The sequence below is a fragment of the Neofelis nebulosa genome, chromosome 17, assembly GCF_028018385.1.
Source record: "Neofelis nebulosa isolate mNeoNeb1 chromosome 17, mNeoNeb1.pri, whole genome shotgun sequence".
NCBI lineage: Eukaryota > Metazoa > Chordata > Mammalia > Carnivora > Felidae > Neofelis > Neofelis nebulosa.
In genome coordinates this window covers 55,243,192-55,269,367 of record NC_080798.1, presented here as the reverse complement: position 1 = coordinate 55,269,367, position 26,176 = coordinate 55,243,192, and the positions used below count along the sequence as shown (strand labels likewise).

The window sequence follows — 26,176 nt, the reverse complement described above, 5'->3', positions numbered from 1 at the left end:
AGCCCCGTGTCGGGCTCTGGGCCGATGGCTCGGAGCCTGGAGCCTGTTTCCGATTCTGTGTCTCCCTCTCTCTCTGCCCCTCCCCCGTTCATGCTCTCTCTCTGTCCCAAAAATAAATAAAAAACGTTGAAAAAAAAATTTAAAAAAAAGGGGCGCCTGGGTGGCGCAGCCGGTTAAGCGTCCGACTTCAGCCAGGTCACGATCTCGCGGTCCGTGAGTTCGAGCCCCGTGTCAGGCTCTGGGCTGATGGCTCGGAGCCTGGAGCCTGTTTCCGATTCTGTGTCTCCCTCTCTCTCTCTGCCCCTCCCCCGTTCATGCTCTGTCTCTCTCTGTCCCAAAAATAAATAAATAAATAAATAAATAAATAAATAAATAAATAAATAAATAAATAAAACAAACAAAAAAAAAACTTAAAAGCAGATCCTTTCAAAGCCCACGAAAAACGAATCACTGTACTATCGAAGTCTCTCAACGTCTGAAGGCTAAATCACAAAGCTTTATAATGGTTTAAATTCCGATCCCTACACCTGCCACACGTCTCCCTACCCTGCTTCTGATCTCTCCTGGTACCGTCTGTGCACATTCAGTTCCTACCCGTCTCGTAAAGATTGGTTTCACTGCCAGTTCTACAAAAAGTGCTTCTCGGTCACTCCATCCTCCACAGGCTGCACCTCTGCCCTCACCTCCATGCACGTAAAAATAATTTCTCCTGCTATAAATTTCCCAAGCACTTTATCTTACGGGTTCATCAAGTTCTGTTTTTATTGCAATATTTAAGTACATACCCCATTTCCTATCTATTTAACTGGAAGCTCCTTGAGGCCAGAGTCCTCTTTATCACCATAACTCTACAATGTAGCCCAGCAGTTTGCAAAGAACAGACCTTCAACAATTATTTGTAAAATACGTGTTTGAATTGATAGCGGTTTCTCAAGTGCTATCACAGGAGATCTCCTTCCTGCGTGATGTCAGGTACGGTGAAGCGGAACCAGAAGCAGCATGAGGAAGAACTTCTAATTATGTCACCCGTCCGACACTGAAAGGACTGAAGCACGGGGCTCCTCAAACTTCAGCATTCATAAGAGCCACCCAGGGGTCTTGATTCAGAAGGTCTGTGCGGGGCCTGAGTGTCTGCATTTGTAACAAGGTCTCAGGCGGAGCGGATGTTGCTGGTCTCCAGACCCCTCTGAGTGGCCAACGGATGCTTCTCAAATTCCCCATGGTGGGTTTGGTACGTCCCAGATGAATATCTTGTGAAATATGTATATAATGAGGAGGGGCACCGGGGTGGCTCAATCGGTTAAGGGTCCGACTTCGGCTCAAGTCATGATCTCGCGGTTCGTGAGTTTGAGCCCCGCATCGGGCTCTGTGCTGACAGCTCAGAGCCTACCTCAGATCCTGTCTCCCTCTGCCCTTTCCCTGTTTGTGCTCTCTCTCTCTCTTAAAAGTGAACATTAAATAAACAAACATTAAAAAGAAATATAACGGGGATATAATGTACCACATGGCGACTACAGTTCATTGTACTGCATATTTGAAAGTTGCTAAGAGAGTAGACCTTAAAAATTCTCATCACAAGAAAAAAAAATTGGAATTATGTAAGGTGACAGCTGTTAACTAGACTTGCTGTGGCTATCATTTTACAATGTGTACAAGTATCAAATCATTATGTTGTACACCAGAAGCTAATACAATGTCACTTATACCTCAACGAAAAAATGAATTATTAAAAAAAATGAATTATTAAATGAAATAAAAAGACACATAATAAAATGCAGGCTCCAATGGTCTTATCATCAGATTCAAAAGACATACAATTACTCTGCCAAATTGTGACAAGTTTCTAAATTCTTGACCTCTATGTGTGCACCTGTATTATGGCAGGTAACCATTCACAGCCCATCACCGGCGTGCAGGTGATGTCCTAGTAGGCTGGGTGGCCACCCATCCATCAAGAACACAGTGAAAGCTGATCTTGAGTCCCTCCCGGTCCTGGCTGGTAAGAGTCACTCAAATCTATTTTGAAATAGTCTTGCTTCAGAGCCTACCATCATTCTGTTCTTCTCTCATTTCTTGGAGAGCTGCCATCCCTTTCCAACTTAGTAACCTCAAACGTGTCGTATTCTCCCTTTTTTTAAACATTTATTTATTTATTTTGAGAGAGACAGAGACAGTGGAGGTGGAGGAGGGGCAGAGAGAGAGAGAGGGAGAGAGAGAATCCCAAGCAGGCTTTGCTGTCAGCGCGGAGCCGGATGGGGGCTCAAACCCACGAAACTGTGAGATCACGGCAGGAACCGAAACCAAGAGTCAGATGCTTAACTGACTGAGCCACCCAGGGGCCCCTCTCCCCCTTTTTTGTCTTCATTTTTTTCTGACTCCCCAACTAAGTCTCTTAATCCTGTTAGTTTTTGTTCCATTCTGTCTGACATCTATTTCCTTCAGTAAATACCTTAATTTACACAAGACCCACCAATTAACTATCCTTCTCACTCTCCAGACCAACACATTTTCTCCATAGCTTTCCCTTTCTTATCTAGAATTTTCTTGTCTTGTACACACCATTTCTCTCTCTTCTGCCACAGACAACTGAGAAGTCAGTGAACTGAACTCAATGTGTTGACTTAAAAAAAAAAAACAAAAAAAACTAACCCAATGCGTTAATAACTGAGTTTTGCTCTGAAAGCCCACAAAAAAAAAAAAGTGGTAAATCAACTGTTCTTTTCTCTGTCCTTCATCTGTGCTCTAGGAAGCTATGGGGTCAGATGTAAATTTACTGGAAGTCACAATACCCTTGGGTTTTATTTTGATGTGATGTCGATTTATAAACTCTCTCCCGGAAAATGCGGTAGCCTTAACATATCACTTTGGAGAATTTCATCACACTCTGAAAAAAGTAGAAATAATTGAGAGTAGTACAAAATTGGGCCTCAGGTGTTTAGATATAAATATCCACGCCTGTCACATTCTTCCCCAGTTTTGTTTCTAGGGCAAGACATTTCCCCTCTCTGCCCCTGTTTTCTCATTTGTAAAAAGAAGAGGTTAGAGAAGGTGATCTGGGAGCTCTCCCGCCCCCATACGTTTCTGGACAAAGCTGCTGAAACAGGCCATCAAGTTAGCGCAGAGACTCAGCTCTGGAGGCGTCCTGTGGAGTCCCACAAGCCAACCGGTGAGGTATGATTTATGACATGCCTTCTGTGGGTTGTGCCATGCAAGTTTATTTTTCCTCTGGGTGAACATTTATCTTCCATCCTATTGAAGTTGAACAGGTGTGAAACAAAATCAATTTTTGTTTTTTTTGTTTCTTTCTTGGCAACACTGAAGAGTGATTTTGTAAGAAAAAAAGTTGTTGGCTACTAGCTAAGAAGCTGCTGTAATAATTCTATTCTCACTGGCTGCCAAGTGCTGAGAAAGTTCAAGGTGTCTGAATGCCCAGGTAACCGGGCCTGGTCCTCCTCTTCCAAGAACCACTTTAGACATCACTGAATGGGATCTGATGTAACAGGGACAGAGAATAAGTCTAAAAGCAAGGAAATGTACTCAAATAGAATGCAAGAGAATGTAATGTTTAAGTCAAGATTTACAGAAATTCTGGGGTGATTCACGGGCATTACTCACAGAGTTTTAAGTGATTCATGTCACCTCAAATTGGGCCGCTGCCAGTATCAGGCTCTTTGAGATACGTGCATAGGGGCTTAGGCTCCCCACTTCTATGCCCAACTAAGAATTTACGTTCCCAGGGGGAACCTGTTTTATATATGCTCCCCCCTCCTTTTTGATCTCCATGAGCTCCTAAAAACCACATCCAAAATGGATGTTTAGGGCAGTGAAACTCTTCTGTATGAGGCAATAATGACGGATCGCCGTCATCGTACATCTGCCTGAACCCCCAAAATGTACACCACCCAAAGTGACCACTAACGCAAGCCATGGCTCTGGGTGACAGCGATAGGTCAGGGCAGACCCATCAACTGTAACAGACGTACCACTCTGGTGGGGGCATTGACAATGGGAGAGGTTGTGCACGCAGGGGGAAACGGGGGTACGTGGGACACATCTGTACCTTCCTTTCAATTTGGCCGTGAACCTTACTGCTCTAAAAAAAATCAAGTCTGTTTCAAAAATGTATTGTTTTAGTCCCCATTCAACTTAATGAAATCCAAATTTGCAGGTCAGATTTCCATCAACAGACGGCATCCTCTCATGACAAGGCCTTTTATGGCCTGCTTTCCTACGGGTGGGAAAGCAGGAACCCGTCTTTCTCAGCGCCCTGCCACCCAAGAACACCGTCTCCATGAAAGAAAAGCATTTATGTGGGTACCTGAGACAGGAGCAAGGGTCCCGGTGGGCGGCCCAACGAAGCCCCCAGGCCCCACCACGGTGGGAGAGGAAGCAGGTGCCCCGGGCCTCTAGGTGAGCGCCCTCCCACGGCACCGGCACTGGTGCAGGCTAACGAGCCAGTCACCAGTCACTCAGCGCTCTTCCCACAGGGCCTAAGTCAGGGAGCAGCGGGCAGGGGAAGCAGGGGCGGGCGCGATGCCACAGGACCTGGCCGGGAAGTGCCCCCAGCCTAACCCTGCACGGCTAGGGCACAGATCACAAGTGGGAGGTGGGAAAGGGAGGAGAACGGGGCCGGGCCGCACTCCTCCCTTAGGATGGCGGGACAGCAGTGGGGCACATGCTGTTGGAGGCTCTGAACTGTTTCTTCCCCTTCACCATTTCCATGAATCTCCCTCCACTCCCTTCTCTTGGCCTCCAGCTCTTTTTACCTAGACGGATTACAGTGTTCACTTGCTTACCACCCAACACCTCCCTCCTCACACAGATCCTGCAATGACTCATAATTTGAATGGGTTTTAAGAGGAGCTCCTGAACCTGGCTTCCCAGAATCTTCTGGCAAGCTCTTATAGAAAAACAGATCCCTGGGTCCCATCCCAGACCAACTGAGTCAGGTCCAAGACTGTACATTTAAAGAGTTCCTCAGCTGACTGTGACACATTCCCCGCTGCCTGGAATGTTCCCTCCGCCCCCCGACTCCCCAGTCACATGGTTTCGTACCTCACTCACTTCAGGTCTCTGCTCCGAAGAGTAGCCCAGGTACCACACTGTCGAAAATAACACCACTCCTCCCTTCCCTGCTTTATTTTTCTGCAGAGACTTTATCATCGTCTCATAAACCGCATCGGTGACTCTGTCTTGTTGACCGCTCTACCCCCTTACCTCATGAAGTGGCCGGTTCTGAACGGGCACCTGACAAGTATGTATGAGCTTAAAGTAACAGCAGCACAGGGGCAGCCCGGGTAGACACAGCATTACTGACCGGCCGAATGGTCGTGAGCTTTTCCGCACAGCATCCCGCTGGCTCGGCCACACTGAGGGGAGCATCCTACAGACGTGTGCTGTAGTCGGCGATTCCAGAAGTCCGTGTTCCGCTACGGCAGAGCGACCCGAATACCCGCAGTGCCACCACCTACCTGTGTGCTCCAGCCCGTGTATGCTGGACTCTGAGGTGGCCGTACGGGAGGTCCGTGGCCTGCGAATGGACCCAACTAACTGGACGCTCCCTCACCTCACTCTGCTCACCACCCCCAGCGCGCTGCATGGAAATTGCAAAGATTGGGAAAGGTTTCCGGAAAACGAAGGGTTTGCTGTTCAGGCGTCGCCCTACCAACCAGGCCTATAGTACGGAAGCCGGAACAGAACCACTTCACTACAGAAGACGCAGGAACAAGTCCAGAGAGGTCCTGGCCACAGTGCTCTCCATCCCTGACCACCTCCCTGCCCCTCCCTCCCCGCACACAAGGGGTCACAAACACGTCTTCTGTTTTCTGTCTGATAGCGCATCATCCGCTCTGCAGATGAAATACAGTGTTCCTATTTAGATCTGCTCTGAGCAACCAATTACATCAGTATCTGGAAGAGATACGAGCACAGAAAGTGTATGCCTTTGAGTCATGTGATCTGAACAAAGGAAAAACGAATCTGAAGGAAGATAATGCTTTTGGAAAAGAGAACACACAAAGCGGGAACCACCTTCAGCAGGAGGACGGTGTGTGCGCTTAGGTGCCAGGGTCGGGTGGGGCCATCACAGGGACTGTGGACAAGCACAGCTATGAGTGACATCACTTACACCTGCACAGGCACGACGACCCTTGGCGGGAGAGACACGAAGTGTGACCAACCCAGTAAAAACTGTAGTGCGAGGCCAGCGACTTTGCTATAAGGTATGGATTCAGAAATCAGACCTCAGCTAGTGGGTGGGCCCCAATGTCGAGGAACTCACAAACCATTACCTCTAACCACAGGCTTCAGTCAGTAAAATGAAACGTTACGGTTATTTATTTCTAGGAGTCTGAAGCCTCTAGCATTATATCCCCCAATAAATCTCTTTCCAGCCTGCTGGACGGCTGTTCTTCCCCAGGTTGACCCCACCTTAGGATGTGGGGCTATTCTCTGCACAGCTGCATAAGCCAGGAAGTCAGGAGTCTAACTAATAAATAACAGAAGGAGTGACTAAGTTACAAGGCACAAGTGGACACGAAAGTGAGCGAGTGAAAGTTGGTGAGGCATGGGATACTTCCATGATCTCAAAGTATCGCCCCATAAATGACTTATTAATTACACAGAAACAGTGGATGAAACCAGGGGACGCCATCTTTAACCACGTGATCAAACCAACATTAGCAACGTTAGGACAAACCAACGTTAGGGGGCCCTCACTGGGTGCACGGAGAAGGACGCCACATCACTCCTGTGGTATTCCTGTCACAAATGCAATGCCCTGAATCTAATTGTAAGAAATCAAACAAACCTAAGGGGAGGGACAGTCTACCACGGAACTGAAGAGCACCCACCCAAAGTGCCAAGGCCAAGAAAGCTGAGGGAAGACGGAGGAACTGTCACAGGAGTGACGCAGGAGGAGACCAAGGGGACGCTGCAAACGCTGTGCTAAGTATAACGGAGGCAGAAAGTCAACTCTCTGGGGAGAGGGGTCAGAAAAGGCTTCACGGAGGTGACACCTGGTGTCACCGGGCCTCAGCTGGGTGTTTCACACGGAGGAGGGGGGCCGTGAAACGCGATGACGTGTGCATTGTACATTCAAGGAACGACAGGTGTAAGTAGTTCAACAAAGCCAGAGCAAGAGAAATACAACATGGGTGGAGCAAGCCAGCTCCTGGAGGACCTGTACACACACACACACACACACACACACACACACACACACACAGTGTGGACTTCACCTCGAGGGAAATGGAGCTGCACGTGAGTTGTCGGGTTTTTGTAAACCTTTTATTAATTTTGATTAAAATCACTTTAAATGTACATTTTTAATGTTTGTTTATTTTGACGGTGGGGAGGGGCAGACAGAGAGAGAATCCCAAGCAGGCTCCACGCTCAGTGAGGAGCCCGACGTGGGACTTGATTTCACGAGCCTGGGATCATGATCTGAGCTGAAACCAAGAGTTGGATGCTCAACCAACTGAGCCACCCAGGGGCCCAAATCTTTTTATTTTAAAATAATTTTAGACTTGGGGTGCCTGGAGGCTCAGTCGGTTAAGCGTCCGACTTCGGCTCAGATCGTGATCCCACGGTTCGTGGGTTTGAACCCCGCGTTCAGCTCTGTGCTGACAGCTCAGAGACTGGAGCCTGCTTCGGATTCTGTGTCTCCCTCTCTCTCGGTCCCTCCCCCACTCATGCTCTGTCTCTGTCTCAGAAATAAATAAACATTTAAAAAAATTAAAAAATAAAAAAATAATTTTAGACTTACATAAAAGTTAATCATAGAGTTCCTGTATACCCTTCATCTAGCTTCTGTTAATGTTAATAGTCTCAATAATCTTACTACAATTATCAACACTAAGAACTAAAGATTGGTACAATACTGTTACATAAACTATGGACTCTATTCGGATTTCACCAGTTTTCCCTGTAATGTCCTCTCTCTGGGTGCAATCTAGGGTTCCAAACGTCAGTTTGTGATTGTGTCTCCAAACTGTACCAGTCCATCTTTCAACGCCCTCTTTGGTGACTACTTGTTAATTATTTTGTACAATGTCCCTCGACTTGGGTTTAATTTCTTATGATTAGATTGAGGCTATGTGTTTTGCACAGGAACCCTACAGATATGATGTGATGTCCTTCTGTGCATCGTACAAGGATGTCGATCTGTATGATATTAACCTTGGCCACTCGCCCAAGATGGTGTCTACTGGGTTTCAAGTTAAAGTCTCTATTTATCCCTTTGTTATTATTCCAACTAATAGAGGGATAATTGAGAACATACGAATATCCTTTTCTCCTCAAACTCTTGCCCACTAATTTTAGTATCTACTGGTGGATCTTGCCTGTAACAATTATTAGTATGGTGTTCAAATGATGATTTTCTATTTTTTTACATTTTTAATGTTTCTTTATTTTTGAGAGAGAGAGAGAGAGACAGAATGAGCGGGGGGGGGGGGGGGGAGGGGCAGAGAGAGCGAGAGGGAGACAGAATCCAAAGCAGGCTCCAGGCTCTGAGCAGTCAGCACAAAGTGTGATGTGGGGCTCAAACCGTGAGATGATGACCTGAGCAGAAGTCAGACGCTTAACCGACTGAGCCACCCAAGTGCTCCATGATTTTCAATTCTCTTATTCTGCCCACATTTATTAATGTAAATTCTTCTGTAAGAGCTATTTCTTCTCTCCATTTATTTACTTATCCACTCATTCATTCGCTCATGCCTACATACATGGATGTTTCTTCTATTCTGTGGCTTTTATTCCAATGTTACTGATATTCATTTCCTTGCTCAAAATGCCACAGCTCTGGCCACTCAGAGTTCTTTCACGTTGGCTCTATTGTCTTTAGAGCACCTCCTTATTTTCTGGCACAAATACTCTAGGCTCATGGAGTATTTTTCCTGCTCCAGTACCTGAATCAACCACGTCTCAGAAGACATTGGTTTTAAGTATTATGTAATTAATTACATTCTAGAAGCATCACTGTGGTAGCAGCAGTGTGGAAGATTGATGGGGACGTCACCATTCGGAATGAGAATCAGTTGGAACTTGAGCAGCAGTGATGGTGAAGGCGAGGCAGGCTGCAGAGATCTGAGAGGTCAAAATGATGGGCCATGGCATCACTAGGTGCAGAGGGAGAGGGAGGTGCATCCCCAAGGAGCCCCAGTTTCTCCCAGTGAAGGGAGGACCACCCACCTGGGGGAGGGGAGCGAGCCTGCCAGGGTTGGGGGGCAGGGTGGCCCTGCAGCAGGCCGTCAAGGCCTGGTGCTCAGGAGAGAGGCCAAGGAGCAGGCAACGTCTCTGGACTAGATGATGTCGTGAGAGGGCGGACGGGCGGACGGAAACCTGGGCCGCATCACCTTATCACGTATAGGGACAGACGGGAGGGGAGCCAGCAAAGCCGACTGCAGGTGAAAAGGGACAAGAGGCATCACAGAAGCCTGGAGAGACCAGGTGTCAAGAGAATGACCACGAGTGATACATACAGCAGACAGGTCAAGTCAGATAAACACTTCCAGGTTTTCGCTAGATTTGGCAATTCTATTTTAGCAATTTTATTTGTTTTAATTTGTTTACGTTTATTTATTTTTGAGAGAAAGAGAGAGAAAATGAGTGGGGGAGGGACAAAGAGAAGGAGACACAGAATCTGAAGCAGGCTCCAGGCTCTGAGCGGTTAGGACAGAGCCCAAGGTGGGGCTTGAACCCATGACCGGTGAGATCATGACCTGAGAGGAAGTTGGACGCTTAACCAACTGAGCCACCCAGGTACCCCTTAGCAATTTTATTTTATTTTTTTTAATTTTATTTTTTTTTAAGGTTTTATTTATTTTTGAGACAGAGAGAGACAGAGCATGAACGGGGGAGGGGCAGAGAGAGAGGGAGACACAGAATCGGAAGCAGGCTCCAGGCTCTGAGCCGTCAGCCCAGAGCCCGACGCAGGGCTCGAACCCACGGACCGCGAGATCGTGACCTGAGCCGAAGTCGGACGCTTAACCGACTGAGCCACCCAGGCGCCCCTCCCCTTAGCAATTTTAAAAGAACAGTTTTATGGAGTGGTAAGATAGGAACGGAGGGAAGGAAAAAGAGGAGAGGAAACCACGGACATGATAAAGAGAGACTCTTGTTTGAAGGACCAGGTGGTTGTAGCAGAGGATGCAGAGACACATCCACAGGACATTTGCACGTCTCCTGTGTGTCAGTAGTGGCGGTGATGCAAGCACGTCTCTGTGCTGCGGCAAAGGAGCCAGAAGAGAAGGGAAAAAATACGAACTGCAGAAGGAAGAGCTATGCAACACAACAATCTCCTGGAAGAAAGAGAAGACGGGACGGCGGGCCAGGGAGAATCAGCCTGGACTGTGCATCTCTGCTCAGTGTGAGGCTGGCTTGCAAATCATCATTACCTGATCTAAACAGCTTTAGAGATGATCATCACAGCTAGGGTTTCCATGTCCAAAGTCTAAAAAATTTAATACTCTACGATCAATGGTCAACAAAAACTACAACCTACAGCCTGTTTCTGTATGCCCTTTGAGTTACAAGTGGTTTTTATATTTTTCAAAGGTTGTTAAAACAAAAACAGAGAATAATATGTGACAGAGGTGGCCTGAAATACCTCTTTTTTAAAAAAAGTTTTACTTTAGTTTTGAGAGAGCATGAGTAGGGAAGGGGCAGAGAGAGAAGGAGACAAAGGATCTGTGCAGACAGCAGGGTGTCCGATGCAGGACTCAAACTCACAAACCACGAGATCATGACCCAAGCCAAAGTCAGCCGCTCAGCTGACTGAGCCACCCAGGCGCCCCCTAAAAGTTTCTGATTCTTTACAGAAAAGCTTTACCAAACCCTGCTCTAAATATTTTTTTAAAAATTGTTTTTTACTAAGTTTATCTATTTATTTTGAGAGAAACAGAGATAGTGTGAGTGGGGGAGGGGTAAAAAGGGAGAGGGAGAGGGAGGGAAAGAGGGAGAAGGAGAGAGAGAGAGGGAAAGGAAGGGAGAGAGAGAATCACAAGCAGGCTCTGCAGAGCCCAGCGTGGGGCTCGAACTCACGAAACCGCAAGATAATGACCGGAGCCAAAACTGAGAGTCGGATGCTTAACCAACTGAGCCACCCAGGCGCCCCTAAATATTTTTTTACAGGAGTAAGCACACAACAGTTGAAACTCCAGTCTAACAGATACGCAAAATAGCAGGAACTTTGAGAAAACTCTTGCGAAAGTGACAAGGCCATCGTGATGGACCTGAGGGGGGAAAAAACCCATCAGATACGCCAGGGCCTTTACGTGATAAACCAATCTTCCTGGGTGGTTTCTATCTTCAGAAACAGATATCCTGGGGTCACAGCCCCCAAAGTGGGTTTATATGCACCTACAAAAAGTACAAAGAAAAAAGAACACCAAAGCTTTTTTTTTTTTTTCTAATTTGTTTATAGAGTCACTACTCAGAAAAAGAAAGAACTGGAAATTAAAATGTCAAAGGGGAATGATGAAGCAAATTGCATCACACAGCAATATGATGTAGTAACAGCTGGCCATTTACAAGGATGATTACGGGCGTTATACTGAGCTGTGAGACAGGAGGGCTATAAAATGACTTCCAGGGAAAGATGAACCGTAAGTGATAGGTCCACTTGGCTTACGACTACAACAATTAACTACCCTGTTCACAACCAGAATTCAGGGTGACACAAGTAATTCTCACGTGATTTTCCATGATTTTTGTGTGTGTGTGTGTGTGCGTATATTAAAAAAAAAAAGATTCTTAAAATTTAAATCTGGTTCTTGTAATTTTACAAGTAAAGCAGTCAATAAAAGTCACCTCTTAGAAGACAAGGTTTGAAAATGCACGTTAAAATTTTAAGACGAGTTCAAAGGCAGGATCATGATGCAGCAACTTGTGAAGCAAAAAATTCCTCTAGAATGAAACAAGTCGGAGCCCTCGTCCTGGTCACACCCTGACCTTTCGGAAACGCGCATAAAACAAAGACATTCATGCCGCGACCTGTCAGACAGTTCCAGATTTTCTACCCGGGATGCATTTTCAGAGGCTATTTGAGAGAGGCGCCTTCTGTGCCCGTGAGGACCCCACGCACCGCGGTCACGTCCAGCGCCAGCCCTGTCTTTTGGGGGCGCTTCTCACAGCGCTGACTGAGAACTGGCTCCTCTGGGTCTCTTCTGCCGCGGGGTACAAACGGACCTTCCCTTCCAAGTGTCTACCCACCTTCCGTTCTCTTTCCCAACGCGCAGAGTTAGAAGGACATTGTATGCCATTTCAAAGGCACAGGAGATAGAACTGAAAACGTTCAAAGGAAAAGTAAGAATTGATACGCATTTATCATTGTCTCTGTATTCATCCTTTTAAGGCAGTTCAAACCAAAGCATTAAGTGAAGGCTAGGAAATGGTTTTTTTTTTTTTGTTTCTGTCTTTTTGTTTTTTTCTTTTTAAAAAAGGAGATGGTGGCGGTAGGGAAAAACAAAAACAAAAACACAGCCTCCAACACAGTCCCTTTAAGAAAGGCTGGGCTGCACTTCTCTCCAGCAGCTTCGAGCTGCCTTCTCGCTTCTGGCGCCTCTGTAATTTACAATTTACTGTTACAAACTTCTCGAAACAACTTAGAGCTGAAAGTGCCTTCCAAAATGTTGTCAAGGGAATGAATGCTTCTCGATTAATTCTTTGGTCCTGCCGTAACAAAAGCTCTCTCACTGGAGCTGCTCCTCTGGAAGAAAGAATCTGGTCCCTTCTTCTCCCAGGCTTCTTGGCACCAGAAATGGCCTGTTGGGTTGACTGTGCATCTCAAACAGGGCAAATTAAAGACTCTTTTGTAGTAACCTCTGCTGCAGGACAGTTTATTCTGCCCCTCTTCCCCATCTCCAGTACATAGTCAGCTATTCAGTAAAATGTTACAGCTAAAAGTGGAACCCTGTCCAGAAGCAGTGTGTCCGGCGTCCTGACCTCTCATCTTCCACGTCTTCGGCGGTACTCACAGACAGCAGTCAACTCAACTCTCCCGTGGATGAGGTTTCAGTGACGGACTTAGTGCCTCTGGCCCTAGAGATAAAGACGAGGCCTTTGAAAGTACCCAGCCCACCTGTCTGTTCTCTTTCTCCCCACGGAATGAAAGACAGACAACGCTGAAGGCACATGTAACACAGTAAGGGAGCCTGGAGGAGGGAGTGACTATTTGGCAGAGTCGGGAAAACGTTACAACGGAAGGGATACTGGAAACAGGCCCTGAAGGATGAATACAAATGCATCTGCCGGAGAAAAGGAGGTCGAGAAAGGCAGAGACAAGAAACGCGTGCAAGCAGAGACACACATACGCACAGATCTGTGAGGCACTTGTAGAATTTCCAAGACCCAGGAGAGTGTAATTGAGATGTGTACTCAGCACCGTTATTCCACATTCAACACAAAAACAGATGCCGCGTTCCCCACTTTGCTGAAGCAGCCAGGCTCAAAAAACCTACTATCTCCTCCGCCACCTCGTCCTTGGTTCCCACATTCCGGGAGCGACAGGCTGCTTTCTTCCCGAATTCTGGACACCGGCCACTGCCCGGTGCCCGGGACGCTGCCGTGGTGGGCTACCCACATCAGCCAGCAACGCCAGTCCCTTCCCGGTCCCGTGGACACACAACAACCAAGGCACCTTCTTAAAGGGGAGCACATTCAGAGCACAGCTACTCGTACGACAAAAATAGCTTCCGTCCTGTAACTAAGGACACGACGGTGTACAACTGAGCTGTAAACTTTGACAACAGGTTCTGCGCTTTACGGAATCTTTTCAAACTACCCCTCATTGAACGCTGGCAGTAAGTGATAAGCAGGGTTTACTGGTATCTCCTTGCCCTTTCCATTTTCTCACCGACAAGTCCTACTGCTACCAACTCTAACCCAGACACGTCATCCCGACTCACCGACGAACCCCAGCCCAGGGCCTCCTTATTTCCCGTCCCCACAACTGCAGCACCCTCCTAAATAAGACCCCATCTCTCCTTCTTAAAGCCCCTCAACGTCTGCCCACAACCCTTAAAATAAAACCTCAACTCTCACGTGGACTACACTGCGTGGGATGACTATACGGGGTCCCTCTCCTGCACCCGACCCCCTCCCCAGTCAGCTCTTCAGGACATACTCGGTAACTCCGGGAAACGCTACAGGGGAAGTTTAATCGTACTGGAGCGCAGGGCGAGCGCCAACCCAGAACGACAGGGCCCTGCCCGCTCCCTGAATCTTGTTTCGAGCCATTCTACCCGCCACTCACCATCTTGGCACGATGGTGTCCTTTTGCTCCCCAGTCTCGGGTGCCAGCCTGTTCCTGTCCCTGGACCACAGCACTGCCGTTTTCTGTGCCCCCGGCATTATCCCTGCCCTACTCCCCAGCCCAACCGTGCTCCCATCAGATCCTCCCCCTCCTCCTGCACCTTCAGACCCGCAGAGCAGGGGTCCCTCCATCCACATGGTAGCAGCGACCACATCCAGACTTCTTGTCTGCCTCCTCTGACGGGCTCCATGGGCCCTGGAGCCCTATGTGCCCAGGACACAGCTGTGCTGCACAAAAATGCTCAGGAGGTTTAGTGAATGAGTTATTCACTAAAGGTCATTCACTAAAGTTATTAGGGAATCTTGACCAAGAATCCAAGTTCTCTACTTAAAGATAGTTGTTAGGGTGCCTGGGTGGTTCAGCAAGTTGAGCATCTGACTTCGGCTCAGGTCATGATCTCACAGTTCGTGGGTTCGAGCCCCGCGTCGGGCTCTGTGCTGACAGCTCAGAGCCTGGAGCCTGCTTCACATCTGTGTCTCCCTCTCTCTCCAACCCTCCCTGACTCACGCTCTGTCTCTCAAAAATAAACATTAAAGAAAAAAAAGATAAGTGTTTCTGTAAATGCGATTAATTGGGGTCACTTAATTGCAGTAGTGAATGATCAGATGGGCCATTTTAAATATACTTTTGGAAGGGCGCCTGGGGTGGCTCAGTCAGTGAAGCGTCCAACTTCAGCTCAGGTCAAGATCTCACAGTTCGTGGGTTCAAGCCCCACCGCGGGCTCTGTGCCGACAGTTCAGAGCCTGGAGCCTGCTTCAGATTCAGTGTCTCCCTCTCTCTCTGCCCCTCCCCTGCTCACGCTCTGTCTCTCTCTCAAATAAACACACACAAAAATGAAACCAGAAGTTCTTTGAAATAATAAATGAATCTACTTTTGGAGCAGACTTTCAGAATGATCTACTCTAAAAATAAAGACAGTCTATTCTGTCCCCATTCCTGAAATTGCTCCTACTGCACAACATTCGGATACGCAGCACTGAAAATTGAAGTGAACGTCGAAAATAAGTTGAAAAGTCTTTGGCTCTGTGTTCATTTCCTTTACTAGCCCCAGAGAGGTAGCAAAAATCAGTTGAGTGACTTAGGTGTCCACATAAGGTGTCTCAGTTTTGACGCTGTCGATGGGGGATGCACTCAAATAGCAGCCAGCACGCAAGAAAGAAAACAAAGCCCCGGGAGGTGCAGGACTCTGTCCACTAGTGAAACGTGAGCTCCCTTGTCTATCGCCTGGCCCCAGAGTCCCCCCAGCACCTAGCTGTCACTGAGTCTCTTCTTGTGTGTTTGGGAACAAATGGCTAAACCCATAATCAAATCTCTAAACAGTTAACACTAATGATATAAGGTCCCTTTACTGCCAACTCTTGCTGGGATGAGTTAATAAACAGTACATTTCAATACTTTGAGACAAATGCTGACTTTTTGAAAATGGAATTTCTTTTCTTTTTTAGTTGAGTATAGTGGTCATTCAATGTGACATCAGTTTCAGGTGTACAACACAGTGATTGAACAGATTTGTACACAACGCTATGCTCACCACAGGCGTGGCTCCCTTCTGTCCCCATACGTCGCGGTTACAGTATCACTGCCTATATTCCTATTGCTGTGCCTTTTATACCCGTGACTTCCTCATTCCGTAACTAGAGACCTGTATCCTCTTAACTCATTTTGCCCAACCTCCTATCCCCCTGCCCTTCCGGGAGCCATCAGTATTTTTCTCTGTATTTATACGTATGCTATTTTGCTTTTTGGATTTTATTTTTTCTTTTGTTTTCAGATTTCACTTAGGAGTGAAACCACATGGTATTTGCCTTTCTCAGTCTGACTTATTTCACTGGGCACAATACCTTCTAGGTCCATCCATGTTGTCTCAAACGGCAGGATCTCATCCTTTTTTATGGCTGCATAATGCTCTATTGTGTATGCACACCACATCTTCCTTATCTAGTCATCTGCTGATGGACACTTAGGTTGCTTCCATACCTTGGCTATTGTAAACAATGCTGCCATAGATGTAGGGGTGCATGTATCTTTCAAATTCGTGTTTTCGTTTTCTTTGGATAAACATTCGATAGTGTAATTATCGGATCACATGGTCTTTGTATTTTTAATTTTTTTGAGGAAGCTCCATACCGTCTTCCACAGTGACCTACCAATTTACATTCCCAGCAACAGCGTACAAGGGCTCCTTCTCCACATCCTTGCCAACACTTGATCTTTCTTGTCTCTTTGGTTTGACCCCTTCTAACAGGTATGAGGTGATAGCTCATCGTGGTTTTGATTTGCATTTCCCTTATTAGTGATGTTGAGCATCTTTTCATGTGTCTGTTGGCCATATATATGTCTTCTTTGGAAAAAAGGGCAGTGTTAAATATGTTTAGCGTTTTATTTATTTATTTATTTTGAAAGGGAGCGTGCGCGAGACAGAAAACGAATCCCAAGCAGACTCTGCGATGTCAGCACAAAGCCCAATGTGGGGTTTGATCCCACGAACCATGAGATCATGACCTGAGCCAAAATCAAGAGTCGGACACTCAACTGACGGAGCCACCCAGGTGCTCCAGGACAGAGTTGATTCTTGAACTGTAGTTTACTACGGGTCAGCACAATCGTAGAAGCGTATGGGTTAAGGCAGTGATGACATTTCTAAATAATGTAACAACAGCTGTGACAGTGGTGCATATTTTCATAATTCACGTTCCTACCAACAGCAGAGACGACGGAAGAGAAAGGAAACAAAAAGCATCTACTTTGTTCCTGCCCCCTCCATCCCCCCACCTCCAACTGCAGGAGGTGATAAAAACTAGAATTTTATTCCCTCCCTGCCAACCACAGGTATTTCCCTTTTCAGGCAGGTAACAAAGTTGGTCGCTCTGTTCACACAAGGCGGTGCTACCAGTACTTAAAAGGGGCCAGGCAGGTAAACAAACAAGCAAACAAACAAACAAACAGCCAATTAACCACCCAGCCACACCCGAAGGGTCCCATATCTGCGTGGGTAGGGTCTAAAGTGCACACACTGACTGTGGTGTAGGAAGAAAACCGGGCGTTGGCGGGAAACTCTTCCTTTCACTAAGGAAATGGAAGACTAGACAGAGGCGGAGCCTACTGGCCTCGGATTCCATCCCAGAGTAGAACTGGGCTATGGCAGGGGCGCCTGGGTGTCTCAGTCGGTTGAGCGTCCGACTTCGGGTCAGGTCATGATCTCACGGCTCGTGAGTTCGAGCCCCGCGTCGGGCTCTGTGCCGGCAGCTCAGAGCTGGAGTCTGCTTGGGATTCTGTGTCTCCCTCTCTCTCTGCTCCTCCCCTGCTCACGTTCTGTCTCTTTCCCTCTTTCTCTCAAAAATAAATAAACATTTAAAAAAAAAAAAAAAAAAAAAAAGGAGAAGAAGCGGAAGACGGCAAGGAGAGAAGGGAAACCCAGGATCTAAGGACTCTCTCGGCTCTGCACAGGGCCACTTGCCTCAAACTTCTGGCTACGCCCAGTGAATGTGCTCCACCGTGTCAGAAGAGGCTCACACTCACCTCACCTTCCTAAAAGGGAGGTTTCCTCCAAGTCAAGGACTGACGGGTACAAGTTAAGTGACAAAAGTCTGAAGATATTTTGAGCTTAGTATTACTAAACAATTTACAATTATTCAGAGGCCCAGCCAATTGGTTACCGGTATGTTAATGTGCTTACAAAACCATGTCCCGTGATATTTCTACGGGCTAATATAAAAATCACAAGCATAGGGGCGCCTGGGGGCTCAGTCGGTTAAGCGGGCGTCTTCGGCTCAGGTCGTCATCTCGCGGTCCGTGAGTTCGAGCCCCGCGTCAGGCTCTATGCTGATGGCTCAGAGCCTGGAGCCTGCTTCTGTTTCTGTGTCTCCCTCTCTTTCTGCCCCTCCCCCGTCCGCGCTCTGTCTCTGCCTTTCAAAAACGAATGTTAAAAAATTAAAAAAAAAATCACAAGCATAAAATGGTCTTTCAAATTGTTCCTAAAATACAGAAATACTCAATAGTTGAAAGAATCACAAAATACCTGTGAGCAAAGTATACATTTAAGGTTCTATATCCATTAGCGCATTAACTCTACAAAGGAAAACGAAGGGCATTTTTTTTTTTCCCCACATCCCATTACTCAACAGTCTATTTTTTAAAACCGGCCCTTCCTTCTTCCATTTCTGATATACGCTACCTCTCAAAGCTTTATTGCTTGAAGGCTGTTTCATCCAACAACATTACACCCAGATCTTATTTTCCCTAAGTGTTCTACTTTTCTAGTATCTCTGACTGAGGGAAAAATATTATAATTTATTCTCACAGAGAAATGAAATCAGCAAACATGAGACCATCATTTTATAGCTAAGTCACTCTTTGGCAATAAACACCAAGAGAGGAGATTTCACTCTCTGCTCTTTTGAACACGGGCGTCAAGAGCTCTGGCTGAGCATTGGAGGGCATTTAGATGGACACATGACCTTGACCCTCCAAAGAGCTACAGATGCCACGTTCACCTGAGCCTTTGATGTCCTTCCTTCTTTGGACTCACTGCGTCTTAGGCAACAGAGAACTCACAGGAGGATCTCGAACTGTAACCACAGTCTGCCACTTGTCACACCCCACACCTCCACATCTCCACCCCTTAACCTAGAATTCCCACTTACAAATTATTCATTTATATTACAGCTTCAGTACACAAAATGATAGACTTGTCTCCTGCCGAAGGCTCATGCGGCTCCCTCAGGGACTAACCTACAGTACGCATAAGCCAAATGACTCCTTATTTGTCCTAATTATGTTTTCTTGATGGATTATAAATAGATTTTAAGCCTCACTTTGATATCATAAGACAAACTGATGAACAGTTTAAACAATGGATAGAGTGGCTTTGTAATCCGGACGCTTAGGCTGTATTATCGAAATCTACATCCTAAGAAACAGAGTTTATGGAAAAGCACTTTGCTTGACTCTCTAAGTATATAAAAGAAAGTACGGTAAGAACACTGAAGAAGATTAATACAAACTCTAAGAGGTAGAAGTCAAAGGGCAAAGGTAAAAGAATGAGAACTTATCCATCAGTGTTCATTAGAGCTACGTTTTATTTCTATCACATGTACTGTTACTCAAGATAACAATCCTCAGGAAAGTTCCACAATAAGCCTAAACATTCAACACTTCACTTTATGTCAGACTCACTAGTCTAACAAGAATTGTATTGATTTGCTTCTTCATTCGAAACCTTCCAAAACCCTCTCCAGAATAAGAGCATTCGTGGCTACTAACAGTGGCGACTGCCATCTCGTATAAATAAATAAATACCTTTAAGCTGAAATAAGTAATCTGTGTTGAACTTAGAGCTCCAATTTCAAGGGCTTAGTCTCCTTAGAAGCCAGAGAAAAGGCTCCTTTGGTCTTCTGAAACAGAACATACTTTAATATCAGATCTGAAAAACCCACATAAGAAAAGGATTTAATCAAACACAGTTGCAAATACTAAAAAGGAGGAGGAGGAAGAAGAAGGAGGGGAAGAGGGAGGAAGAGGAGGAGAAGAAATCATTTTGCAGCACGTGACTGTAAGCCCTCTGGGGCAGATTTCATCTTCTTTGGGATGCAGCTGTTTGGGACACGTATAGCAGGTGGATGAAAACAAACAAGGTGCAGATCCATTAAAGATATTCAGGCCCAGCTCAGCTCCCATCGCCATGAAGGTGCAGCAAGGGGCAGGTGTCGTCATTGAGCTGAAGACCGCTCCAGAACCGGGAGCTTCTAGCTGAACCCTTAGGCACTAAGAAACTTAACAGACGACAGTCACCGAGGAGCAGCTGCAGGCAGGTGACTACAAACTCAAAGCACAAGTGAAAGAAAAGGGAAAAGGGACGTGGGCACGAACAGCATGCTCTGCACACAGTGGACAAAACGAACGGACGTTAGTGCCTCTCAAGTACAGGGTGGGCACCAGATGCCCAAAGACAGGATGGTGACAATCTCCATGCTGCCATGAAACTTGCACTTCCTACAGAGATTGTACTGGTCTCCTTAAGTAGTTCATCAGCATCATCTATGAGTCAAAGTTTGGATTTAAATGGCGAAACAGGCTCATCGATAATCAGGCCTTGGAACACGTCCAAAGGGAACAGCAGAAAATAAATGCTTGTTACAAAACAGCTCTACGGGGCTGGGTTTACACAGCAGAACACCCAACCAAATCCTGTATGACTGGGCAAAAGAAATGCTTTAATGTCAACACGCACAAAAAAAACTTTAAATGATACAATAAAGCTCTAAGAACAGAAGCAGACCCCCTCCCCACAACATATACACACAAAGCCACAAACAAAAAAACAACAAACCAAAAAAAAAACACTGTCCAAGATGACCTAGAATGGGGGCGCCTGGGGGGCTCGGCCGGTAAGAGTCTGACTCTTGATTTCGGCTCAGGTCACACCCATCATCTCAAGGTTCACAAGTTTGAGCCCTGCAAAGGGCTCTGTGCTGACAGTGCAGATCCTGCTTGAGATTCTCTCCTCTCCCCCTCTCTCTCTGCCCCTGCCCAGCTCACAGGCTCTCTCCTTTCTCTCTCTCAAAATAAACAAATAAACTTGGGGGGAAAAAAAAAGAAGATCTAGACTGGATTCTGGGCCCAGTGTCTCCACTCCACCCTCCAAAGACCAGCTTTCCCTGAAAACATAAGGGAGAAATACTGCTGTTCTCACTGTTGGCTGACTCATTGAGGGATCCACAAATCTTGAGACTCTTTCTTTCCTTTACTCTCCAGGATGAAAAGCTCAACAAAGTAAGGTTCCAACAGATCCCCAGGAAAAAAACCAAAACAAAACAAAATGAATTCTCAAAAGTGAATAGAGGCTTTCTGCACCCACGCTCCCGGTGGTTCCTGGTGCTGGCAGCAGGCGCCCTGGACGTGCAGAACAAGGTGGGCGAGTTCGTGCACCTGTCCGTGCTGTGGAAGTGCTCTGCCAGCAACCGCATCATCGGGGCCAGGGACCACGCGTCCATCCAGGTGAATGTGGCCCAGGTGGACAAGGTGACAGGCAAGCTCAACGGCCAGTTTAAAGCCTACGCTATCTGTGGGGCCATTCACGGGATGGGGGGGTCAGATGACTCCATCCTCTGACTGGCCAAAGCCAATGGCATCGTTTCAAAGAACTTCTGACTCCAAAGGATCACGGATGTGGAATATTTTTCATTAATCAATAGCACCTCCCCTGCCAAAAAAGTGAACAGAGGACAGGAACCTGCATGTGTCCCTGCAGAACCACCCAGCAGTTCATCTTCAAATCCTTTTCACGTAAATCACTCCCAAAGCACCACAGCTCACAAGGGAAAAGAGTCTGAACTTCATATCAGATCGATGGGATTGTGCCAGAACCAGAAGAGCCTCAGACATGAAGCAAAGCAAACTTTGCAATATTCAAGAGAAAGGGAAATTTCCTATAAGCCTCAGGGAACCTTTCCCAGAAGGTCTCAGGGTTGCTGAGAAAGGAAAGATTCTGTGGGTCGTTATACCAACGAATTCAATGTTGCCGTCCTTAAAGGTCGTCAGCTACATTTAGGTTTAGTTTTCCAACAAACCAAAGGGAAAATGTCATTCAGGGATCAGAATGAGGAAGAGCTGGGAAGAGGGCATTCTGGGAAAGCAGCATCCCACTTACTGAGCGTAACGATGGACCATGGAAAGTCCTGCCTGCCTTCCAGTAGCATCTGTATCTCTACCCAACTTTTTTTCAGGTTAGCATTAGGGTTCTATTGCTAAAGCTGAGTTTTATGTTTTTTTCCCTCTTATACTGAAAGTCCTTCTAGTGTATGAGAGCTAAGACTATCAGAGGAAAAATAAATGCTAAGCCAAAGAAGGAGCACAGGAAAAGATTAAACCAGTTAGTTAGGTTAAAAGACTTTTCTATATTAAGCAGAAAGTATGCCAAATGAGCTGCTTTAATTCCTACTCTGACAAAATTGAACTGGTTCCCTCTGTTGGGAGTGCAGAAAATATATAACATTGTTTCCAAATCATACAACTTTATACTGCTTAAGACAGTTACTTAAACTAGGCTACCTAAGGACATTATATAAACGAAACTCACATTTTTATAGTTTCTCAGACTACTAAACTTTTCAACACCCAATCCACATGTTAATGACATCACAGACCTAAATGCTTAAGCTTCAACAAAAGGGAAAGTCAGAAACATCAAGTACCAGAACATGCAAACTTATTTTGTTTCAACGTGATTCTTTCAAGTTCCTTCCAAACATGGGGCACCTGGCTGCCTCAGTTGGCTAAGCCATTGACTTTGGCTTAGGTCATGATCTTGCAGTTCATGAGTTCAAGTCCAGCTCTGGGCTGACAGCTCAGGGCCTGGAGCCTGCTTCAGATTCATATTCTCTCTCTCTCTCAAAAATAAATACACATTAAAAAAACACTTAAAGTTCCTTCCAAACAAAACAGATATATGATAGCGGCATCAGGGTGGCTCAGCTGGTTAAGCAGAGGACTCTTGATTTCAGCTCAGGTCATGATCTCACAGTTCATGAGGTCTAGCCCCACGCAGGGCTCTGTGTTGTCAGCATGGAGCCTACTTGGGATTCTATCTCTCCTTTCTCTGCCCCTCACCTACTCATTCTCTCTCACTCTCCCTCAAAATAAATACACTTAAAAAAAAAAAAACAAACAGATATGTTATGAAAGCTGGATATCACTGATGTCAAAAATTATTAGTTCATTTGTAAGTAGTAATACAGATAAATCAAATTACTTGTAAGTAGTTTTGAGATTGATCATTTTTTAAATGTTTTTTATTTATTTTTGAGAGAGAGAGAGTGCACAAGCAGGGAAGGGGCAGAGAGAGAAGGTGACAGAGGATCCGAAGCAGGCTCCACGCTGGCAGCAACGAGCCCGATGTGGGGCTTGAACTCACGAACCCTGAAATCATGACCTGAGCCAAAGTCGGAAGCTCAACCCACTGAGCCACCCAGGCGCCCTGAGACTGATCATCTTAAAATACTCCCAGGAACACCACTTCAACAGCCAAATAAACTTAAAAGAGTCACTGACAAAAACATACACTGACTGATTCGGGTTCATCTACAAAATGTCAAAAATATCTGTCCTATCCATTGAACAAGATGGTTAAAAATGAAAATCAGAATGAGATAGTGTGTAAAAGTACATTTAAATGATAACATATTGTGAGTTGATAAGCAGTACAGGTTGCATAAACAAGAGTTAAATACGAGTAATGTTGTAACTTGGTATCATAAATGGGTGGGAGACAAGGTGTCATTAACCAGGAGTCTAATCTGACTTCACCCACTAAGAACGAGCAACTTCATCATAATACAAATCACTAAGGCCCACTGAACCCCATTTCCTTATTTGGAAAGTAGCAGAATTAGGGCAGCGAAGATCTGAAGTCCCTTTCACTTGGCCACTTTGATTAGCAATATTTAACAAAGAAATTACTGCTTTTATTAATGAGTACCATTTCACATTACTAAATATTCTCATTATTTGCCACCACGTGACAAGTCAATCCCCCACGTTTTCTAATGCAGCAGACACAGCAGCGATCTACCTTTGCAGATCCGCGTGCAGACCTGGAGAGTTCAAACACTATTACATACTCCTGCACAGGTCAAAGATTAAAGGAGACCAAGACACATTTTATCCCTCATTTATCAGACTAGTGAGCTGAAGCCGAGATTAAGTCATCTGCCAACAGCTCCCAGCTATGAGAGTAGCCGGATTGGGAAAGCAGGCACAGGGCTCTTCCCAGTTACGGATAACTGGGCATCTGAAATGAAATATAACCGAGCCAGTCATGTAATGGCCCACCTGCTGGGGAAGACAGGCAGGTAATCACTCATTCAACACATGTGCTAAACCACGAGGCACGGTTCTCTCTGGCTGCCAGGGACACAGAAACGGACAAAGGAAAACTCCCTGGCCTCATGGAGCTTACAGCGTGGTTGGGGAAGGCGGGCAAAGTGAGTATATTAACAGTGGTAAGTGGTGTGGAGAAAGCTCAGGCACTGAAAGGGATACACAGCATGTGTCTGGCAATTTGCAATTTTCTTAAAAGCCTGCTGGACGCCTCTTAGAGAAGGACAACAATAATGCATCTAAAGTAACCGTCCTTAGCATTTCCCCACACAGGGAATCCTTGGGGTACAGGGAACACTCTGACCTCCTGATTCTAGCTTGATACGGATTGCTCAAACCTCTCAGCTGCCAGCTAGGCGCTGTCCATCCCACTGACAATCCAAATTCCATACTAACAAAGACTCCCCCCACCCCCATCCCACCTTTACATCCACAAAGAGTGCAGGGAGATTTACAAAACACGGCCAGAAGTTAGGGGAGCGCTTGGACTGCTTCTGAATGAGCACAGGTATCTCCTAATGCAAAGGTTAAAATGAAGTTTGGGGGCTGAGTTCTGCTGGGACAAAGCAGTAAGAATACCTTATACTTCATTTTGCTTTTTCTGACCTGTCAATTCTAGTGACATTCTCTACTATGAGTCTATATTTAACCAACTTACTGGACAGTTTCTTCAGCTTTTAGCGTTTCCCCCCTCCGTTTTATTAAAAGAGCAACCCAGTTTGCAAGAAAGTTGCTCTACGAAACGACAGTCCCCTGCAAGATCCGGTATACCTGGTTAAGCACTATCTTAATCAACCTTTAATTAATTAACCTGGTTAGTTGAGCTGGCATATCAGGTTAAGCTTTGTTTCACTGAAGTTTTAGAATGTCCTCTGAGTCTCTCAAAATCTCACGATCCTCCGTTGTGACCGCATCCTGAGAATTACAGGAAGAGCTCTAAAATTAGCTGCAGCTTATTTTAACGTGTGTCCATAACGCACAGCCCTCCTTTTACATGCAGCGCCCACTGGGAGTGTAAGAAGGCACGTCTGACAAGAACTTCGGCCTTGGGGGGGGTCGATCGCTGATCCTAGGGACACGATCCCGCGGGGCTTCCCCTCCGCCCACAGCCGGCGAGGAAGTGTTTGTTTGGCTTCTCCTCGGGAGAGACGCGCCCGGCTCGCTTCGCCGCGCCGGCCCGGCCCACTGCGCGATCCGGAGGCGAGCGGCGGGCAAACTTCAGCCGGGCTCCGCCGGCCGGGCCCCGGCGAGGCCCCGCCCTGCACGCGGGTGCGGGTGCGGGTCCCGGGCCGGCCCAGGACGGCGTCCGGGGGCGTCGGCGGCCCGGAGGCCCGGGCGAGCGCCGGGCAACGGAGCAGGGAGGGCGGGAGGGCAGCGGCCCGGCTCCGCGGGGGTCGCCAGGGAGCACTGCCCCGGCTCGAGGGCGGCCGAAGCTAAGGGACCGTCCCGGGGGGCCCGGCAGGGTGTCCGCCGGCAGGGACAGCGCGCCGGGCGGTGGCCGGCCTGGGGGTGGGGGGGACCTGGGCGGCTGGCGGGTGGTGGCGACCAGGGGCTCCGGGGACACGCCCGGCCCGGCCCGCCCCCGGGCTCCGGACAGCGCGGCCCCGCCCGGCCCGCCGCGGCCCGGTCCTCACCTGATGTACGGGCTGGCCGCCGCCAGGATGTTCTTCTGCACCGGGATCTCCTCCCCGTCGAGGACCAGGTGCGCGTCGCAGAAGCGGGACTCCTCGCGGAAAGAGCTGAGCGCTCGCAGCAGACGAGCGGCATGCTGAGGATCGGACACGGCGCTGCCCTCTGCCATCGCGGCGCCCGCTCGTCAGCCGTCCGGTCCAGCTGCCCCAGCCGCCCCGCGGGACCGCTCCAGCTGCCCGCGTCCGGCGCGCGCCCTGTCTGCACAGTCCGCGCGCGCGCGCGCCCGTCCAGCCCGGCTCTCAGCGCTCGGAGAAGAAGCGGGAGCCCCCGGAACGCGCCTGCGCCATCCGCGGC

At 47.2% G+C, this 26,176-nt stretch overlaps 1 protein-coding gene and 1 pseudogene across 2 annotated transcripts in view; one reads left to right on the top strand and one right to left on the bottom strand.

The window, feature by feature from the left end:
• The window catches only part of GAN (gigaxonin), a 64,503-nt gene extending 38,357 nt beyond the window's left edge, over positions 1-26,146 (bottom strand). Inside the window, exon 1 of one of the 2 annotated variants that reach the window (XM_058709712.1) lies at positions 25,825-26,146. In XM_058709712.1, the coding sequence (XP_058565695.1) occupies positions 25,825-25,991 (167 nt within the window). In that variant the 5' untranslated portion in view covers positions 25,992-26,146. The remainder of the gene's footprint in view (positions 1-25,824) is intronic. The other variant, XM_058709713.1, reaches the window with a different exon arrangement.
• On the top strand, positions 19,995-21,463 carry LOC131500075 (small ribosomal subunit protein eS21-like; annotated as a pseudogene).
• Positions 26,147-26,176: the final 30 nt, after the last annotated feature.